A 20657-nucleotide genomic window follows, 5' to 3' on the forward strand; every position below is an offset into this window, starting at 1 on the left:
TATTAATAATAATAAATCTTTAAGAATATTTGATTGAATGCTGAATGTTGTGCTTGTTCAATTTAATAAAATTAAAACTTTAATTGTGATAATTAAAATAATTAAATATTGAGTGGCCAAGTTTTGCTAATTTATTTATACTATTTACCTATATATAATATATAATTGTGCAGCTCACCCTGTCAATTATCTAGCACCCCCTCAGCACCTGCGTTAAAAATTATTAGCCGTCCCTGTCAATTATCTAGCACCCCCTCAGCACCTGCGTGAAAAATTATCAGCCGCCCCTGTGATATGTGTTTATGCTGTTATGTTGCACTGTATCCTTCAGTGCAACTGGCCGACAAAAAGAGAGACCTCAATGAGGGCTGGAACGAGCGACGGGGCAATATTTGGGCCTTCGCGCTTCTGCGCCTCAGAGAAATGCTCAGTAACTGACTCCATGGCTTCACTAAGGAGGCCGGAGGGAATGATTGAAGCCTTTCTTTAGGCTTTCTTTGCACATAGCCGCGAGCTTTCGCTTCGTACCTTTAGACGTGTGCCGATTGTGGTGCAGACCACGACTTTACCATGTGCTCGTGGACGTCGTGGAAGAACGGATTCCTCCTCAGAAGAAGAAAGGAAGAAAAGGTAACTTGTCCAACAATGACAGAGTGAAGAAAGAGATTCTGACGCAATTGTCACGCCCATGCATTTTATACTGCCCGAGGGTATTTGCATACTTCGCAACAATTGGCCAGCTGCTCCAAGCTGGCGTTAGCCCATAATATTTCAACAAAAGTTGAGAAGGGAGGATTTCCCTCAGCGTAGCTACGCAATGTTGAGTTACTGCTCTTGAAAGGGAACCAGGAACAGAATGAGTGCACCAAAAATAAGACAACACCAGAAAAAATAACATTTGAAAACACCAGGGATTAAATACACAAGATAACAAGGAGCTAACATGGGACAGGTGAAGGTGATTAATTGTCATGGAAACAAATTAGAGTAACTGTGGAAACCAACAATGTACAACGCAAACAGGAACTAAACACAGGAAGAGAATAGGAAGAGAATCCACTCACAATAGGAACAGAAAACACTTCAATTTAAAAGTCCTAAACACAAGACAGGAATCATGACAATAATTTGACACATTATATAATAACAGTTCTCTTACGAGAGGTTCTCTCGTATTGCGTAAGTTGCTTACGCTACGGGTAAAGTAATCTTTTCTCGAGATATGAAGCCTTTAAATTATCTTTAATTTTGTATTTATTGTCAACGCAGTGCAGCAGCTAGCAGACCTAGAGCAGGCTATCTAGCATGCTCATTGGCTCCCCTGCGGCTACTGCAGCAGCCTACCACTGAGCCTCGCGTGACGTCGCGCCCTCTTCGCTTCACAGCCTGCCAGAATGAGTGTGGCTTAGTGTATAAAGGTACGGCTCGGAGGCTGCTTCCCTGATTTTCATCTCTTCAGCGAAGCTCTACACATCGCTGGATCCTGAGAGAAGCCGCTGCCGTTGAAACCAGCGACCAGCAAGCAGAGGAAAGCGTCTGAGGAAGCCGGTCGACTTTGCTGCCTTCAGCCATCCGTGCCTGCTACGCTATCTAGCGACAGTATCCTTTTACTCTTTTGCTCTGCTGTGCGTGTTCGCCTTTTCTGCCGGAGCTCCACACAGAGCTTTCTAAATCGTGGAATGCACCATTCTCCGCGAGACTCCACTCACATCTCTCCTCGACGCTCTCCCAAGTGGACGGCGCTGCCGAGAAGGGGACGAGAAAGCCCCGGATCCAGCTGCCATCACGGATTTAAGGAGCGACGCTCTAGCTCAGCTGCAGGCCGCTCACGTGATCAGCCTCCTGCGCGAAGCGCTAGCCAGCGTCCAGCTCAGACTCCGTCTTCACAGCGAGTTCACACTCATCCAGCCATTACAGGCAGCCTCCCCCGCGGGGACCTCGACCTAAGATCATACTGAAACCCGAGCATGCGAAGTCCTCCTAGCGGCAGTAAGGAGGAAAAGACGGTTGAGTCCCGCCGCGGCCGGACAACCATTGAAATATCTCGCCCTGTCAGTCCCCTTAGAAAAGGCTACTGCAGCGGTATATTCGGCAGCCAACGAGCCGGTAATGCAACCCGCTCGCCTGCACACAACCGCTGTTTCTACGGCGACCCAGACAAATCTCAAGAGTATAACATCTGGTTATCCGGCTCATGCCGTTGGTGCCCTAAGTATAGAAAATGTGCCCACATCTCAGTGTTCACCCCTACACGCAAGCACGATACCCCCCGTGTGTCTCATACTCATAGAGCCCACTCTCATAAAGTTGCCAAATGCCGCTCGAGTGTTAGATGTAGGAAATGTGCCCACAACTCTTTGCCCACGCCTACTCTCTGCCCGCTCTGTCACATGGCCAAAACAGCCTCATATCGGTCAGGTTACGAATGTAAGTTACGTGCCCGTTCACGAGCGCTCACGCTTACTAATAAACGCCCGACGCTGCTCGCACATCACAAATTTATCTCAAAATGTTCCCCGTTCAAAGCAATCGGGACGTCACATGTGAAACAGCCAGCCTTCGCTGTCAGCGAGCCCCCGTATTCAAGCACCGAGGGCGCGCGTGCCACGCCCAAACCTCCGGTTCAGTTTTCCGAGCCCACGAAGTGTGGCGATCGGAACCCGGAGGCCATTCTGACCATGGCTATGAATGTAAGTTATGTGCCCGCTCATGAGCACACACGCTTACTGATAAACAATTCGCCCCCGGCGCTGCTCACGCATCACAAAGTTATCACGAAACGTTCCCCGTTCGAAGCAATCGGGACGTCACATGTGAAACAGCCAGCCATTGCAGTCAGCGAGCCGCCGTATTCAAGCACCAAGGGCGTGCGCGTCGTGCCCATACCTCCGGTTCAGTTTTTCGAGCCCACGAAGTGCGGCGATCAGAACCTAGAGGCCATTCTGCCCCAGCTATGATTGTAAGTCGTGCCCATTCACGAGCGCTCACGCTTACTAATAAACAATTCGCCCCGGGCGCTGCTCATTTATCACAAAGTTATCACAAAACGTTCCCCGTTCAAAGCAATCGGGACGTCACACGTGAAACAGCCGGCCATCGCTGTCAGTTTGCTGCCGTATTCAAGCACAGAGGGCGCGCGCGCCGCGCCCACACCTCTGGTTCAGTTTCCCGAGCCCATGAAGTGCGGCGATCAGAACCCGGAGTCCATTCTGCCCCTAGCTGTACTTTTAAAAGCATGGGAAGCTATTCTGGGGGTATCAGAATGGGTGCTGAGCACAATAAGACGGGGCTATTCGCTACAGTTCGCTCGCCGTCCCCCGTGCTTTCGAGCATGGACCGTGACTAAAGTGAAAGTGGAAGTAGCACATCTACTCCGTGCAGAAATAGTGAAACTGCTGTGCAAAGTGGTCTTAGAACTGGTACCTCCTTCTCTGAGCGATTCAGGCTTTTACAGCCATTATTTTCTCGTAACCAAGAAGGACGGAGCTCTCAGACCTATCTTAGATCTGATATATTTGAACAGAGCTCTCATGAGAAGACCGTTCAAAATGCTCACGACCAGACAAATTATTGCGCAAATTTGCCCAAGGGACTGGTTTATCTCTCTCGATCTGAAAGACGCCTACTTTCAGATTCAGATAATATCCCGTCACAGGCCATTCTTGAGATTCGCCTTCGACGGTCAGGTATATCAATACACCATCCTCCCGTTCGGCCTGTCTTTAGCACCCCGTACATTTACGAAGTGCATGTACGCGGCTCTCGCCCCCTTGAAAAATCAGGGCATGCAGATTCTGAACTATTTGGACGATTGGCTGATTCGGGCACAGTCAGAGATAGAACTCTTATCTCACAAAACAGTACTCCTCATTCAGCTGGAAAGCCTGGGTCTCACGGTCAGCTGGACCAAGAGCTCATTGCCATCAGGGAGGCAAGATGGCGCCTTTGTTTGGCATGGCCGTTGCTGCCTCTCATTTATGTCGTTTTTATTTGTTTGTGTATGTCTCTTTTATGGTCACATTAACCCTGCCTTTAAACCACTGTGTCACCGCTGTTCTGACATACGATCGTGTCACCCTGATGAACATTGGAGTGTATATGGAAGGACTCAGTAACAGCTGGGAGAGTTACAGTCAAACTTTTCCACCCCCGCTGGTGTGCGTACCCAGCCTATTTGATTACCGATTTTTGTTTCGGGGTCGTGGAAATCCAAAGAAGAGTCGAAGGAAAAGGGGTTGCAGAGCTGGCGTTCGGGTCGCGATGAGGCTGTCTTCGGCGATGGGGGTGCCCGGGCTCCTCTGCGGGCGGCGGCCGCGGTGGCTGTTGCCGGTTTTTCCTCGGGATGTAGGTGCCGGGGGCGCTCTGTCGCAGGGTCGCCTTCGGCGCGTCCTGCCCGTTGGACAGGATCCCCTTTGGTTACCACCGGCCGGCGGTGGACTTGCAGTTGGGAAACTGCAGTTTGTGTCCGACCTGCCTGACCAGCGATTGGCCCAACGACACCGCTGGAAATCACGTGACTGTACTAGGTGTTTACGGCCACTACAACCTGCTATTAAGGAGACTGGTCTGCCATCATCGCTCCGTTTAGCGCTGCTAAATGCTCGTTCCATCACTAACAAGGCGCATGCCATCAATGATCTTATCTTCACGGAAAAGATGGATTTTATGTTCCTCACAGAAACATGGCAAAAGGAAAAGGAAGCCATACACTTAAATGAGCTCTGCCCTGAAGGTTGCTCAGTGATTGGGACGCCTCGAACGGCTCGCCGAGGTGGCGGCCTTGCTGTCGTGTATCGAGACAGTTTTTTATGCAGAGGAATCCACTGTGAATCATTTTCCTCGTTTGAGTCACAGATGATTAAGGTCGGTTCTGTTAACATATTTTATTGTGTGTTAATTTACCGTCCTCCTGGCCCTGCAGGTATCTTCCTCACTGATTTTACTGATTTATTAACCTCTATAATCAAGCTGGAGAAAGTTTTAATTATTGGAGATTTTAATCTTCATATTGATGATATGTCATGTATTGCAGCTACAGATCTCCTATCTATTACTGACTCTTTTAACTTTACGCAATATGTCTCAGGCCCTACTCACTTAAAGGGGCACACCCTGGACCTTGTTTTTTCATTGGGTCTTGAGATAGTAAATGTGAGTGTGGAGGATGTCCATGTGAGTGACCATAGTTGTGTTTTCTTTAACTTAAACTTACCACGGGACCCCCCGCCTCTGAGAATTAAGGCTCAGAGGAGAGTTTTTAACCAGGATGTTGCTGGGAAGTTTTCGACTTTGTTTGATCCATGCCAGCTAAGAGGTTGTAGTGATGTAAATGTGTATGTGGAGACTTTTAACAGCCAATGTTCAACAATTCTGGATGAAGTGGCGCCTATGAAATCAAACATTGTGTCTGTTAAAAAGCCCTGCCCGTGGATAAATTCATCTATTCAGAGTCTTAGAAGTAAACGTCGGAAAATAGAGCGCTTATGGAAAACAACTAAACTTGAAGTTCACAGGCTCTATCTTAGGGTATTAACCGCATCTCTAAATGAACTTCTGAAGAATGCTAGAACTAACTACTTCTCTCAGCTAATATCCTCTAACAAGAAAAATCCCAAATTCTTATTTGATTCTATTAACTCTATTGTTTCTCCATCTGTTTCTCCAATTGCGTTGCTCACTCTGTCAAATAGTAATGTATTCCTTGACTTCTTTGTTGAGAAAATTAAGGATATCAGAGCTAGCATTTTACCTCCTCCTGCATACAAGGCCTGTACTTTGGCTCTTTCCTATCCGTGTTTCTCTTTTAAACTTGTGTCACTATTCGATGTTACTACTCTACTAGATAAGCTAAAGCCCTCTTATGGCCAGAGTGATGTTCTCCCAACTATGCTGTTTAAGCAGGTTTTTGATAGTATTGGGCCCTGTGTTGTTGAAACGATCAATACTTCTCTTTCAACTGGGGTGGTTCCTGACTTTTTTAAACATGCTATTGTTGAACCTGTTCTTAAAAAGCCCAATTTAGACCCACTGCAACCCTCGAATTATAGGCCTATATCTAAACTCACTTTCATGGCAAAGATTCTAGAGAAAGTGGTAGCTGAGCAGCTTACTATTTTCTTAGAGATACATGATATTTTTGATAAATATCAGTCAGGTTTTCGTAAAAAACATTCTACGGAAACTGCACTGGCGAAAGTTTCATGTGATATTTTAATGTCTGCTGATTCTGGGAAGCATACAGTATTAGTTTTGTTGGACCTTACATCTGCTTTTGACACTATTGATCACAATATTATGCTTAATAAACTCCAGGCTCTATTAGGGATATCCGGATCAGCTCTGAAATGGTTTTCATCATACCTTACTGGTAGAAGTTTTAGTGTTTACATAAATCAGAAAATGTCCAATACTGCAGGTTTATCGAGTGGTGTTCCTCAGGGTTCTGTCCTGGGACCGATTCTTTTCCTTTTGTATATACTCCCTCTAGGACAGATTATAAGCCAGTTTCAGGATGTCTCATATCACTTGTATGCAGATGACATTCAGTTATACTGTTCCTTCAAGCCTACAGAGTTATTTAAACTATCATCTTTAATGAATTGTCTGAGTAGGATCAAGCAATGGCTAAATGACAACTTTTTAATGTTGAATTCAGCCAAGACTGAAACTTTAATTATTGCCCCTGAGCAGAGCATCCCACAGATAAAGCAACACATTGGTGCCCTAGGTTCGTCAGTTCAGCCCAGTCTCAGGAGCTTAGGTGTTGTTTTTGATGCGGCCATGTCTCTGGAGAAACATTCGAAACTTCTTATTAAAAACTGTTTCTTTCAATTAAGGAACATTGCTAAGATAAGAGCCTTGGTGTCAAAAGCTGAGTTGGAAATGATCATCCATGCTTTTGTCTCGTCTCGCTTAGACTATTGTAACAGTCTTTTTATTTGTCTTAATAAGAAGGATTTGTCTCGTCTCCAGACTGTTCAAAATTCTGCTGCTAGGCTTTTAACCCACACGAGTAAAAGGGCACATATTACTCCAGTTTTATCTTCACTTCATTGGCTACCAGTGAAATTTAGAATACACTTTAAAATTTTGGTCTTAACTTTTAGAGCCCTACAAGGACAGGCACCCCCATACATCTCCGACCTGATACAGCTGCGTACATCCTCACGTAGTCTGAGATCAACAGGCCAGAGACTATTAGTTGTCCCCCTTACACATTTTAAAACAAGGGGGGACCGTTCATTCCAAGTTGTTACACCCAGGTTGTGGAACGCTTTGCCTCTTTCCATACGCGTTTTGGATTGTGTGGAAAAATTTAAAAGTCAGCTGAAAACTCTGCTTTTTAAAGAGGCTTTTAACTAGTTTGTAGGGTGGTTAGGCTGGTCTAATATGTACGTTTTTTTTTTTTTCAAATGTATGTATCATCATTTTGAATCATTCAAAATGATTCAATGTATTTATGAGAGTTGTTAAGGTTTTCTTTTGTTGTGAAGCACTTTGTGATCTTCATCTGAGAAAAGTGCTATACAAATAAATTTTACTTACTTACTTACTGCCCAGTCAGTCAGTTTCCTTTCTGGGGATAGAACTGGACTCTGTGGCTATGTCGGCTCGTTTATCGACACAGCACACGCCGTGTTCGACACCTGGCCGCATCTTTCCAGAAGGGCAGCGTCGCTTCTCTGAAAACAGCTGGGCCTACTGCGCATGTGCCCGCTACAACGCTGGTTGAACGCTCGGGTGCCTCACCAGGCTTGGGCTTCCGGCTGCAGACACATCAGAGTGACTCAGAGCTGCGTTTCAACTCTGCAGCCCTGGTTAGCGGCCGACTGGTACCAGCGGGGGGTGACGATGGGAGCTGTCTCATACCGAAAGTTCATCTGGACAGACGCCTACAACTTAGGTTGGGGCGCTCTTATCGAGGGCAGACTTGTCTTTGGCCTGTGGTCAGACCGAGAGTAACGCCTTCATATAAACTGTCTGGAGATGATAGCGGTCGAGAACGCGCTAAAGCGTTTCCTCCCGTTCATACGAGACCACCACATTCTAGTCCACTCGGACAACATGTCTGTGGTGTCCTACGTCAACCATCAGGGCAGTGTCAGATCCAGGATTCTCTGCGATCTGACAGAACGCCTCCTCGTATGGTCTCAGCACTTACTGCGCTCGCTGAGTGCTGCGCATGTGCCAGGCCACCTGAACGACGGCCCAGACAGACTGTCCAGGGATAACGTTGCCCCAGGGGAATGGTCCCTGCACCCCCAGACAGTCCAGTTGCTATGGCGCCTTTTCGGCAAAGCGGAAGTCGACCTTTTTTGCGTCAAAAGACAACGCTCATTGCCCAATGTTCTTTTCAAAGAACGAGGACGTGCTGGCCCAAATCTGGCCCAGCCGCCCACTTTATGCTTTCCCTCTGGTCTCACTGCTGCAACAGGTAATCAAGAGAGTCAGGGAAACGTGCCACTCGGTGCTCCTTATAGCCCCGCGATGGGAGAACCAAATCTGGTTCCCGAAGTTGACGTGGCTGTCACGCACAGGCCCTTGGCCGATTCCGGTGAGGAGAGATGTCCTCTCTCAAGCCCGCGGCTTAATCTGGCATCCCCATCCAGACCGCTGGTCTCTGCACGTATGGTTAATCAACGGATACCCGTTGTCCTGCCAGAAGGGGTTATGAACACGATCACGCAGTCTAGAGCTCCCTCTACGAGATGGCTCTACGCGTCTAAATGGCCGTGTTCTCCAAATGGTGTGCCGACAGAAATCTGGACCCACGAACGTGTGGGATCTCGTGGTTGCTTGGCTTCCTTCAAGAGCTGTTGGACAAGGGCAGGGCCCCCTCCAGGCTTAAAGTATATGTGGCGGCCATTGCAGCGTTCGCTGAGTCGACGCGCAGCCAGTCAATAGGAAGGATCGAGCTTGTCATCGGCTTCCTTAGAGGAGTCAGGAGGATGAATCCCCCGGGACCCCGTCGGTTCCTATGTGGGATCTTTCTTTGGTCCTAGAGGCCCTGAAAGCATACCCCTTTGAACCGCTAGATTCCGTGGATCTAAAGTACCTCTCGCTCAAAACCGCTTTTCTGACAGCTCTGTCATCAGTCAAACGTGTGGGGGATTTACACGCGCTATCTGTTAGCGCTGCATGTCTTGAGTTTGGACTCTAAAGTCATCCTCAAGCCAAGACATGGCTGTGTCCCTAAGGTGATTGGCACTCCCCTCAGAGCGCAGGTCATTTCTCCATCGGCTCTGCCAGCATCCGATAGTGAGAGCGATGTTAATCTCCTCTAGCCTGTCAGGGCGCTGAGGGTTTACATTACACGCTCCGCACCTTTCAGGCGCTCGGAGCAGCTCTTTATTTCGTTTGGTGGGCGCACCAAGGGTCTCCCCGCCTTGAAACAGAGTCTGTTCAGATGGATGCTTGGCGTGCACTGGCGTAAGCAACTTACTCAATACAAGAGAACCTCTCATAAGAGAACGTACTCGGTTACCTAATGTAACCTCGGTTCTCTCTAGAAGAGGAACTAGTATTGCGTAACCTGAAGTGCTCGCGCCACGAGAGACTTTTGCTTCATTCAATGAAAACCATGGAAGCAGCCTCCAAGCCGTACCTTTATACGCTAAGCCACACCCATTCTGGCGGGCTGTGATGCGTAGAGGGCGTAACGTCACACGAGGCTCAGTGGTAGGCTTCTGCAGTAGCCGCAGGGCAGCAAATGAGCACGCTAGATAGCCTGCTCTAGGTCTGCTCGCTGCTGCACTGCGTTGACAATAAATACAAAATTAAGATTAATTTTTGGCTTCATATCTCAAGAAAAGATGACTTTACCCGTAGCGTAAGCAACTTATGCAATACTCGTTCCCTCTTCTAGAGAGAACTGAGGTTACATTAGGTAACCGAGTTCGTTTTTTCACAAGAAATGTAATTTAAAGTTCGGTTGGTATCCACAGAGCATGCTTTGGTTGTGATGCTTATTTTACTGTATCTGTTATGTAATAAATAGAAAAAATTAATTGCACAGTTTAGGTCCTGCTCTTAAATTTTAAGATTCATATTTTTCGAATATTTAATGTACAGAATTAGTTAGTGATAGAATGTCATACACAAGCAAAATAAACATTATAATGGAAATATACCAAAATGAATGACAATCGAACTGAATCAGGGAATCTCTATCGATACCCAGCCCTGCTGAATAAACATTTTAAAAAATGGCTTTAGATGTCAATATAAAGAATACAAGAAGGTACTATGCTTTAATTTATCAAATGGCAGGATACCTTATTACAGAATGCACATAGGGGTCAGGTATAGAGTTCTCAACGGGCCTGAAAATTACAACCCGACCCGACCCGGCCCGTGGCTTTTAAAGCCCGGACCCGATGTAACCCGACACATCTATAGCCTACAATAGCCTACAAACAATACAAGCAACTGAAACAAACTCTAAATATATAAATAGGCTATATAGGCTACTAAATATGCCTCAAATAAAAATCTTCTGGACGACCCTGTTTTTTTGCTGTCATATTTCATCAGCACCTTGCATTTTTAGCATTGCACATAACCTGTAGAATTTACATCCGAATCCAGCACCACTCCAAACACTTTCCAGACCTCTGATTTTCCCACTCCTGTAGTAGCGACGGTGAATTCACCTGCGGCAAGTTTACTTTTCACCAACTCCATCTTCTTCTCCAGACTAAAGGCGTGCACTCCGCGGCGTCAGGTCTGCCACCGCGATGCACGTTGCACGCAGCAGCCAGACTTTCTTTACGGTGAACAGCGGCGATGATTAATAAATGTTTTCACTGAGCGGAAAAGATTAAGCCTGAGGTCCGACCCGACCCGAGTCATTTGCTTATATTTTCGACCCGAACCTGGCCCGAACCCGCGGGTCCCGTCGGGTTAGTCAGGTCGCCTGGCCCATTGAGAACTCTAGTCAGGTGTCATCTCATTCATTTGAAATAATTAGTCACACTAATTTAACATACTAAATTGACAGCCATAGTAGATACCTCTAAACTTTGATGACGTTCAGCACTTAGAGAATTCATCTAGCTGTATAACTCTTTTCAAATTCAGCTAATGTGTGAGGTTCACATAAATTCTGAATGCATACCTCTAATCCAGTGGTCTTCACTATTTTTTTCATGAGAGCCGCACTGATAGGACAAAGTCAGTAGGAGAGCCATTTTTACAGGAAAGTATAAAAAGTTACATCCAGTCATAAATACCATGTCTGTTTATTAATATGTCACCCCTGAACATTCAATATGCAATGCAATAAATATTTTTTTTTTTTATGATTTACCAGTCAAATTTGTAACTGAGACAAGATGATTTCCCTTAATGACAAAAAAGCAGGATTTCCAGAATAGATTCATCCCAGAATGACATTAAGTTATTTTTTTCTACATTAGCCCCTCATGTATCTAATCATCCAAGAGCACATGCGGCATTAAGAGGTGGAAATACCGCCATAACTGGCAACTCCGCAGGGACTGGATATGTTTACATGCACAACTTTTGTTTCAATCGGTCTGAATTCATTGTGATTGATTCATCTGAATGTATTGTAGTTTACATGAATGCTTAACATCGTGATATGATGCATGATCGGGGTGATGTGCACGTTTATAAGTCAAAAGATTCAAATTGGGAATAGGTTTTTTGACATTCGCACACTGCACAAATATACAAAGTTTCCCGCTGTTGTCGCGTAATAACCATTTTCCTACATTTGTTCTTTATTTGTTTTAAACAACAGACTTAATATCAAATTCTGTTCATAATTTGGAGACTGTGATGAACCGTTATGTAGTGCTGTTTGTATTGATCATGCAGTAAAAATGCCCAAAATCAGTCGTCTGTGGATGAGAATCTGAAACAAGGACTGGTGAGCCGTTGTCCTGCTTCACTTCACAGATACTGAGTGAAAGGGGAATTATAGAACGACGTGACAATCGTTTATACGACACTTTATTCATCAGAAGAACAGCGCGTTCAGCGCGACGGACGGCGTCCTTTCAATTTCGGTTTTCAATCGATCAAGTGAACATGTTCTCTCGATAAACCGCCCCTTTCAATCCGATCAAAATTATTTGAAAATAGAGCTGACACTTTGAGTTTTTAATGGGTTATGTTATAGTCCTACTTCTTTTTAAATGTTTTTATGAAATATCTGTAGTGACTGCTTGATCATATCACTGTATTATTTACCGCCATGCGAGCCACAAATGAAAGCTCGCGACCAACGCAATGAGGAACACTGCTCTAATCTCTGAAAGCTAAATTGTGTGGTTATTTATGACTTTGTGTGCTCATTTATCTATATTCCCAGGAGCCACCCTGTCCCAGTTGTCAGACAGCGGACAGACTCTGAGCGAGGACAGTGGAGTGGATATCGCAGAGGCTGGAGGGTTGAGTAAGGACAGCAGCCCGCGACCAGGCAAACCTCCCTTCCTGCAGGTCATATGTGACACACGCAGAGCAGAAGGACTTGCACAGGCCTCCGCAAAACAGGTGAGAGAGCAGCGGCAAGTTCTGTTGTTGATATCATATATCATATAAGCAACTATTAAACAGATGCGTATGTCTTAATGTCACATTGTAGGGATTTAGTCTTGTTTGTCCTGCTGCTGTTTGAGGAGAGTTTTGGTTTATCTCTGATTTATCTTCATTCATGTTAGACTCTCTTGTCTTCCTCCACATTCCTTGAAATCTCTGTCTTTTTGTGTTCTTGAGTGTGATGTTAAAGTAGCATTCATTTTGTTAATTGTTTTAGATGGGAATAATGGAACCTATATTTGTACGGGTGCCCAAGTGTGCCAGTACACTGGGTATTGCTGTTGAAGGGGGTGCCAACACCAGACAGCCTCTGCCACGCATTGCGACCATACAGGTGGGTCAGAACGGGTTAAAGTTAAAAAAGTCGGCTAAGAAAGCTGAAAATAATTGCTGTGTTCCAAACCTTAATGAGCTGTATAATTAGGATGTTGTGGCATCATCATGTCATGATCGCTGTTCCACAAGGAAGGAAGCATAGTTAATTATTGTTTTTTGTCTAAATCTAAGGCAGTATCCATTATGGCAAAAGCAATCCCAGAATGCATAGCACACAAGATCATTGAAAATATTATATAAATCTTTTGAATGGTAGTGTATATACATCAAAATTTATGATGTATAAAATAGTTATTTCTAATTAAAAATGAAATATTTTACTACAAATGCAATGCATGAATGTTATGTTATGTTATGTTATGTTATGTTATGTTATGTTATGTTATGTCATGTTATGTTATGTTATGTTATGTTATGTTATGTTATTAGAATATCATATTGTTAGCTTAGCAACATGATACTCTGTTGAAATCAAGTATGAGTCTAATCTGCTGTGCACTTCAGAAGAAGTTGTTTCCTGTAACATTCCAGATCAGTAACTTATGAGCTTCCATTTAAAAAAAAAACTTCCTCTAGCTAGCCTATAAAGCTAGGCAGCTTGCTGCTGTAGGTTTTGGTGTAGAGCTATAAAGTGTGATGATTAGAGATTCTCGTGTTTAAACTCAGCCACACAGAAATTGTGTGCTGTAACAAATATGAAATGTTAACATAAAAGTATCACAAAGTCTTAAGAATTACTATTCCTAGAAAGTATATTTTGTTCCACTAATGGAAAGGGTAACTAATGTACTGTGAAGGTCTGATATTACACCCATCAAGGTGCAATATACAGTTGTAACTTATATAATGTGTTTTCAGAAAGCTTTTAAAAGCTGTTCTTTCATATACACATGAATGCTTAGGTCAGTAAAACCTGCTTATTCATCATATGACTAAAATAGCTCAGCACAACAAAACAACTCCAATTTTCATATTAGAAATGACTCATGGCACTGTTAATATTTACCTATTAGATAGACACCTGTGCATTTAGCAGTGTTAAGATGCTGATTAGTTTTTAGTCATAACGTTACTGGAAGTTTTAGATATAAAAGGAGCCGGTTTGTTTCCCTCTCATTTATTTTATGACCTTTATTCCAGCAACTGTTAGTTAACATAGAGCATTAGCATATTCAGGACCCGTTTATGTGTGTCTGTGTGCTTACTTCTATCAGTGCTGTTCACTCGACATGAAGGTGAGAGATTTTCCCTTTAGTGCAAAGTGGCTTTGCACAGAAATATGTTTGCTTGCATATTTAAACCTGATGGGGATCAAGCATCTTGTGATATTCCTATAGCTTTAGGGGATGAAAAAAGATTAAATTAACATAACGTGTGTCTAATAGCGTTTATAGAGATGTCCGAAACTGCTAAATGAGGACAAAGTGCTGAAGCGGCGTTGCTGTATTATTATTCTTTGTTGATTGAATATCCTTGAAATCTGCATAGAATGTCAGTTTACACAACCAGCATGTGTAAATCTCACCATTGGAAAGGTCACAGAAGAGCACAGCCTGTCACAGCCCCATCTGGACATGTTCCATAATTAAGAGTGCGGAATATTTTTTTCTCCAGAAATGTCCTGAGAAATCACACCTGTTTTTTGTTTTTTTTGACGGCCCTAAGAGTTTGGGGAGCAGCCTACTTTTTTTTAGCCGATCAGACACACACTAATTTGTTGGCTAGTCTAGCAGAAACAGCAACTGACTTTTAGAGTCAACTTTATACATTCTATTAACTCTAAGTAACTTTGCAACTACATGTTATCTACCTCTTATTCATTTGCAACTACTTGTCAACTAACTCTTGTTAGAGCATTGTTAAGTTAGGGTTAAGGCCCTGATTTACTTCAACTAATGTAACGTCATTTCGAACAAAATCAGGCTGAAACTAAGTTAGTTTGGAGTTCTTTTTGGGAGTTCGAAACAGCTTGAGAAAGTGAACTTTCCGGAAAGGTTCACTCCGGCTGATAAACACCTTTGTACTACCATTTGTCCGTGGCGATTACGTAATAGGTAGGTGTGAGTCGGTCGAGGTCAGACATCCGCGAGTGAAAACATAAATAGAAATGCTTTATTCTGGAAAATTAAGTTGATGAACACTTCTGATCGCTTCTGATGAAACGAGACACTGACACTGTTTTTCATGTTTAATACGGTAAAGCTGCTTGATTTTAAGCTTTCTATTGTATAAAGTGATTTTTTTTAAAGTGCAAAGTCATGCAAACATAACCACTTTCATCAGATGCTTTTGTTATGCTTTTTTAAAATGCTTGCTGTTTTCTCAATTTTGTTGTGCGTTTATTTTGTATTTGAGAGGAAAGCGCGCAGCACATATTTACATATTCATCTAAATGCCGCTCTCAGCTGTGTGGGGCGGCGTCGGATATTCGATAACAGAATATCGCTGCTAACCTATTTCTAACTTTGTTTTACCTCTAAACAAAGAACGAAAAAGAACTTCACCGCGAGGATATCGAGGCTAACTTTAGGGTTAGTAGAATAAGTTGCCACATACTTGCAAAAGTTACTTGTAGTCAGTAGAATGCCTGTTGGGGGCACATCAAAATTAAATGTTACCAGATATTTAGCAGCCAGTCTACTAAAATGGTAGTTGATTTACCGCTAGTGTAGAATATCAATAGTGGACTATCGAAATAATGTGTTCCTAGCAACAAATGTTTTTAAAGTGCTGTTCGATACAATTAGAATATTCCTCTGCTGACTGTATTGTCTTGAAATGGCTGACCTTCAAAGGAAAGAAAAATGTACAAATTTTTTTGGTTTAGCTTTGATTTAGAATTATTGAATAGTAAATAGGTGTCAGGGTTGGGTGAAGGGATGAGGTCCGTGATTAAATCAAATGAAAACTATCCCATGGGGACCAGCATCTGGACAAGGCAGGACTGGACATGGTAACTGGATCGGACAGGACAGGGAAGGGAAGGGAAGGGAAGGGGTCGAACGGTATACATTAGATGACGAACTGGCACAGGAAGGAAAACACAAAGAGAATAAATAGCGAGAGCAAACAAAGCAGGTAACGAGGGAGGACAGGTGGGGCAAATGAACCAATAATCAGATAACAAGATGGGCGGGGTTAGACAATAGCCTGAAGAGCACATGGCACATAGAAATAAACATGAAAAGCCATGTGTTCACACCAAGTGAACAGTGAATACAATCACAATCTCGAATACTGCATGTCCACACAGAACATGACAACACGAAAGCACGCAAAATAAACACGAAACACACGCTACACTGAAAACAACACACAATACCGCCCAAGCAAACTCGAAACCCGCACTCTCACACAACTGTCACGGGATGCACACAAAAAGGTAAGATCCAAATGCAGTGTTTATTTAGGGTAATCCATATTCATCATTAGCCAGGCAAAGGTTCAAAATCCATAAAGCAGTCCATAAGCAAGAAACAAAACAAGACAAGAACTCTGAAGTGCAAACAGACATTAAGCAAGGACTCGACAACTAACACAGAAACAGACAGGGTATAAATAGACCAGTGCAAACAATGTGAGTGGGAACAGCTGTGTGTAATGATCAGTGATGAGTATCAGAACAGGATGATGGGAAATGTAGTACATGAGGAAATGTGACGATCAGGGAAAGAACCCAGGGAACAAACCAGACACTGTGACAACAACAAGACAGAGCGCACAGAGAATGAGCGAATGCTCATCCTGTGTACTCAAAACAGAACATAAACATACAGAGCATGAATGTTCGAATCAAGACACAGAACAACACCAAACTAGACCGAAGTGCCAGGATACAAACATCACGCTCTACACACAAAATAACTCACACGGACAGAACAGCGTACAACCCGAGCGAACTCAGAACCACACACTCACACCGACAAGACAGCTCTTTCAACAAACCAAGAATTAACAGACTAAAGTGACAGAATCCTGACAATAGATTAGCCCTTGATTGTCCTTGATACGCTAGGGTAATGCTAATATATCTCGATGTGACATGACATATTCAGAGTTTTGGGAGAAAAAGTGCTGTTGATCATATTTCAAAGACAAAACAGGCATAATGGCTATTCACTATGTTTTTTTAAAGCAGCATTTTTAAAGCATGTGAGATCTCAGATGCTGTCTGACACTGTTATGTACTGAATCCAACCTGAAAGAACACATGGCACAATGAGCCGATGTCATAGGTGTAACCATGACTACCGTTCTTCCAGACTCCTTAAGATCCACTTTGATTCTTATCAAATGTTCATTATGAGAGCAATCACTATTCAATCTTTAATCAGACATTTACAGCACATGTGTCATGTTGAGTTATTGTAATACTAATAAATGTAAAAAAATAATAATTAAAAAATCTATTAAATCAGATCCCAGCAGGATTATATGACTGTTGCAGCGCTTGCATGGTGTGACCATTATAGTGCCTAATTGTGGACTGGAGATTGTTGGCCCAAATGTAGCAGGGCTATTAGACTGCGATCAGACCAGCCTCCCTCCAGCTGAACAAAAGATGACAACCAGAGCGCTCTTCTTGGTTATCTCTTTCTACCTGTCCTCAGGCACTTTATCTTTATACTATGACTGACAGGAGGTCAACTAATGACCTCTCAATATAAAGTGCCTATCGGAGAGAACAAGCGCTTATTTTCTCCCCCATTTACCACTTGTCTTTCTCTCACACTTTTGATAGATGGTACTATGGTAGGTATCTCTCTTTCATAAAGTTTGAGACTTTCTTTGCTTATTTCTCTCTCTTTTTCTTTCTCTTTCTGTCTTCCAGAAGGGGGGTTCTGTGCATGTCTGTGGGCAGTTACGGGTGGGTCAGGTGATTCTGGAGGTGAATGGCATGTCACTTAAAGGAATGGAGCACCGGGACGCGACTCGAGTCATTGCGGAGGCTTTTAAGACCAAAGACAAAGACCATGTCGACTTTTTGATTGCCGATATCAACGCTGCTCTGTAGAAGTTATCCCTTTGAGGGTTTCACTCGACGGCACTGCAAAGACCTGGCACTTTCCGTCATATCCGCACAGAGGAGCCGAATGAGTCATGCTTGTCATATCTGAGTCACAATTAGCTTAGAGTTCAAAAGCTTCAACACACCCGCCTTACGTCTGTTTTCTCGCTACAACAGCGACCAGCCATCACACATTTACTGTATTAACAAGGTATGTTCTAGTGGATGATCTGGTGAAATATTTGACAGGACAAAATCAGGGTTATGTCAAGTCTGTTAAACCTGTGCCACCTTGTGGTCTGTTCAATGAAGTTTATACACACACACTACCGTTAAAGTTTGGGGTCGGTAAGATTTTTTGATGTTCTTTAAAGAAGTCTCTAATGCTCATGAAGGATGCATTTATTGGATCAAAAATACTGTAAAAACCACAATATTGTGAAAAATGATTACAATTTAAAATAACTTTTATATTTTAATATATTTTCAAATCAAATTTATTTAGTCCTGTAATTATTCCTTTAATTTATTCTTCTGATCAGTCTGAATTTTCAGCATCATTACTCCAGTCTTCAGTGTCACATGATCATTCAGAAATAATTGTAATATGTTGATTTGGTGCTCAAGAAACATTTCTTATTATAATCGATGTTGAACAATGTTGTGCTGCTTAATATTTGTGAAAATAAAAATATAAATTAAAAAATAATAAATTCTGACCCCAAACTTTTGAATAGAGTTGTGTGTATCATCAAAGTCATACATCAATTCCAATTCATATTTATTGTTGATAATACTATCATAATTGCTATTAAATAATTAAGTTTTCTTATACATCTGTGTGTGTGTGTGTGTGTGTGTAGACACACACACACACACACACACACACACACACACACACACACACACACACACACACACACACACACACACACACACACACACACACACACACACACACACACACACACAGAGCCTTCCTTTATTATAAAAAATGGTCTTTCTTTCAAAAGAAGATTACGTATCACTTTGATAATATTATAAATTGGCGTAGTCATTGTTTTGGAGGTGCTTTGTTACTTTTCCTTGATTCTGAAGGTTTTTCGTATATTTTATTATGAGAGGCCTGAATTTAGTATTGAAGTACTGAAGCGGAATGATATACACTACGGAGTGATATTAATATACTACTACTATCATATCTGACTGGAGGATCAGAATTATTCCTCGAAAGACGGAAGACGGAGTGAACGAGGAGGAGGAGGAGTTATCTCATTGTTTTCTCTTTAGCTTTTTTTTCCTCTTGTTCTAACACCCCACCCCCCCACCCACACACATACAGACACACCAATTTTTTAGTCCTCTCTTATGTCAGTGTGGTTACTTCAGAGATGGGTTATAGAGAGGTATAATCAAGATGTGTATAGCAATATTTTTTTGAAGAGATCAGATGTTCAGTGTTTCAATTATATGTAAATGCATGGCTCCTGATTATGCAACATACAGAGAGTTATTGTACATAGGTAAAATAATGTAAAGCTGTATATATTTTATTTATGTAATATATATTTTTTGCACATACTGTTGATATAATGTTTTCAATGATTACATCAAAAGCATACAAACCCTCAAATATGAAACCAAAACATCACGTAGTATAGAAACATATACATATATATGAAACATAAGAATATATGTTTTTCAACCCCAAAATATGTTTCCTTTCCTTTAGATGTTTTATTCACACACCACCGTTATGCAGATAGTCTGTCTTTAAGTTTATAAAGATATTCTTTTTGTTTTTTTGTCGCTTGTCACTTGTTTTACTTTGCAATGCGAAAATAATAATATTGTAACTTTACAGGAACTGTAATATCGTAGGCTGATTACAGAGCAATACCTTATAGAGACGGCCCACGGTCCGAGGGTATCAATATTATGCCCTGAAATATTTATGATTTATGCCAAACTGGATAAGAGACTTAAATAAATATTTAAAGACTGAATTATATTTCTAGTTTATTCATATTTTCATTACTTGGTTAAATCATGTTGTTATTACTTGTCCACCTAAAAAGTGTTGATGTCTGTTCATTTGACTCTCTTCTCTGGTGAAGTTGTGTTTTGGTGCCCTCAAGTTCAAGTTCAAGTTACTTTATTTATATAGCACATTTAAACAGCCGCTTATAGACAGACCAAAGTGCTTTACAGAACACACAAATAGGAAAAGTAAAAACAGCAAAACAACCCATAGAACACATACAAAGCAGCAAAGCTATGAGTAGCCTTATCAGAGACTCAATTATAAAATAGTAAAATAATTGGTGAATAGGTAGGTTTTTACCAAAGACTTAAAGATAGAAAGGTTGGGGGCCGTTCGGATCTCTAGGGGCAGGGTGTTCCACAGACGAGGCCCTGCCACTGCAAAAGCACGCTCCCCCCTACGCTTAAGTCTGACACGAGGGACTAAAAGCTGAGCCTGGTCGTGAGACCTTAGGTCTGTTCATTTGACTCTCTTCTCTGGTGAAGTTGTGTTTTGGTGCCCTCATGTGTTCAACTTAAGGAAATGATTTTAATTGCTAAGATTTGAAGTAACTGCAAGGCAGTAGGCCCTACTACAGTATATTAACTGCTTATATTTTTCATTGATTTAACTAAGTGGACTTTTTACAATTAATCTGACAACATTAAAGTCTTGCATATTTTAATTATTTATATATTTTAAATGTCCCCTTTTTTTAGGAAACAT

At 42.4% G+C, this 20657-nt stretch overlaps 1 protein-coding gene across 1 annotated transcript in view; it reads left to right on the forward strand.

Annotated features, from left to right (window-relative positions):
• whrnb (whirlin b) overlaps window positions 1-19917 on the forward strand; it is a 132815-nt gene extending 112898 nt beyond the window's left edge. Inside the window, exons 12-14 of the mRNA XM_077241844.1 lie at window positions 12338-12519; window positions 12782-12898; window positions 17732-19917. Coding sequence (XP_077097959.1) covers window positions 12338-12519; window positions 12782-12898; window positions 17732-17914 — 482 coding nt within the window. The 3' untranslated portion in view covers window positions 17915-19917. The remainder of the gene's footprint in view (window positions 1-12337; window positions 12520-12781; window positions 12899-17731) is intronic.
• The last annotated feature ends 740 nt before the right edge of the window (window positions 19918-20657 follow it).

The sequence above is a fragment of the Siphateles boraxobius genome, unplaced genomic scaffold, assembly GCF_051911475.1.
Source record: "Siphateles boraxobius isolate OS27281-9 unplaced genomic scaffold, OSU_SipBor_1 24, whole genome shotgun sequence".
Taxonomy (NCBI): domain Eukaryota; kingdom Metazoa; phylum Chordata; class Actinopteri; order Cypriniformes; family Leuciscidae; genus Siphateles; species Siphateles boraxobius.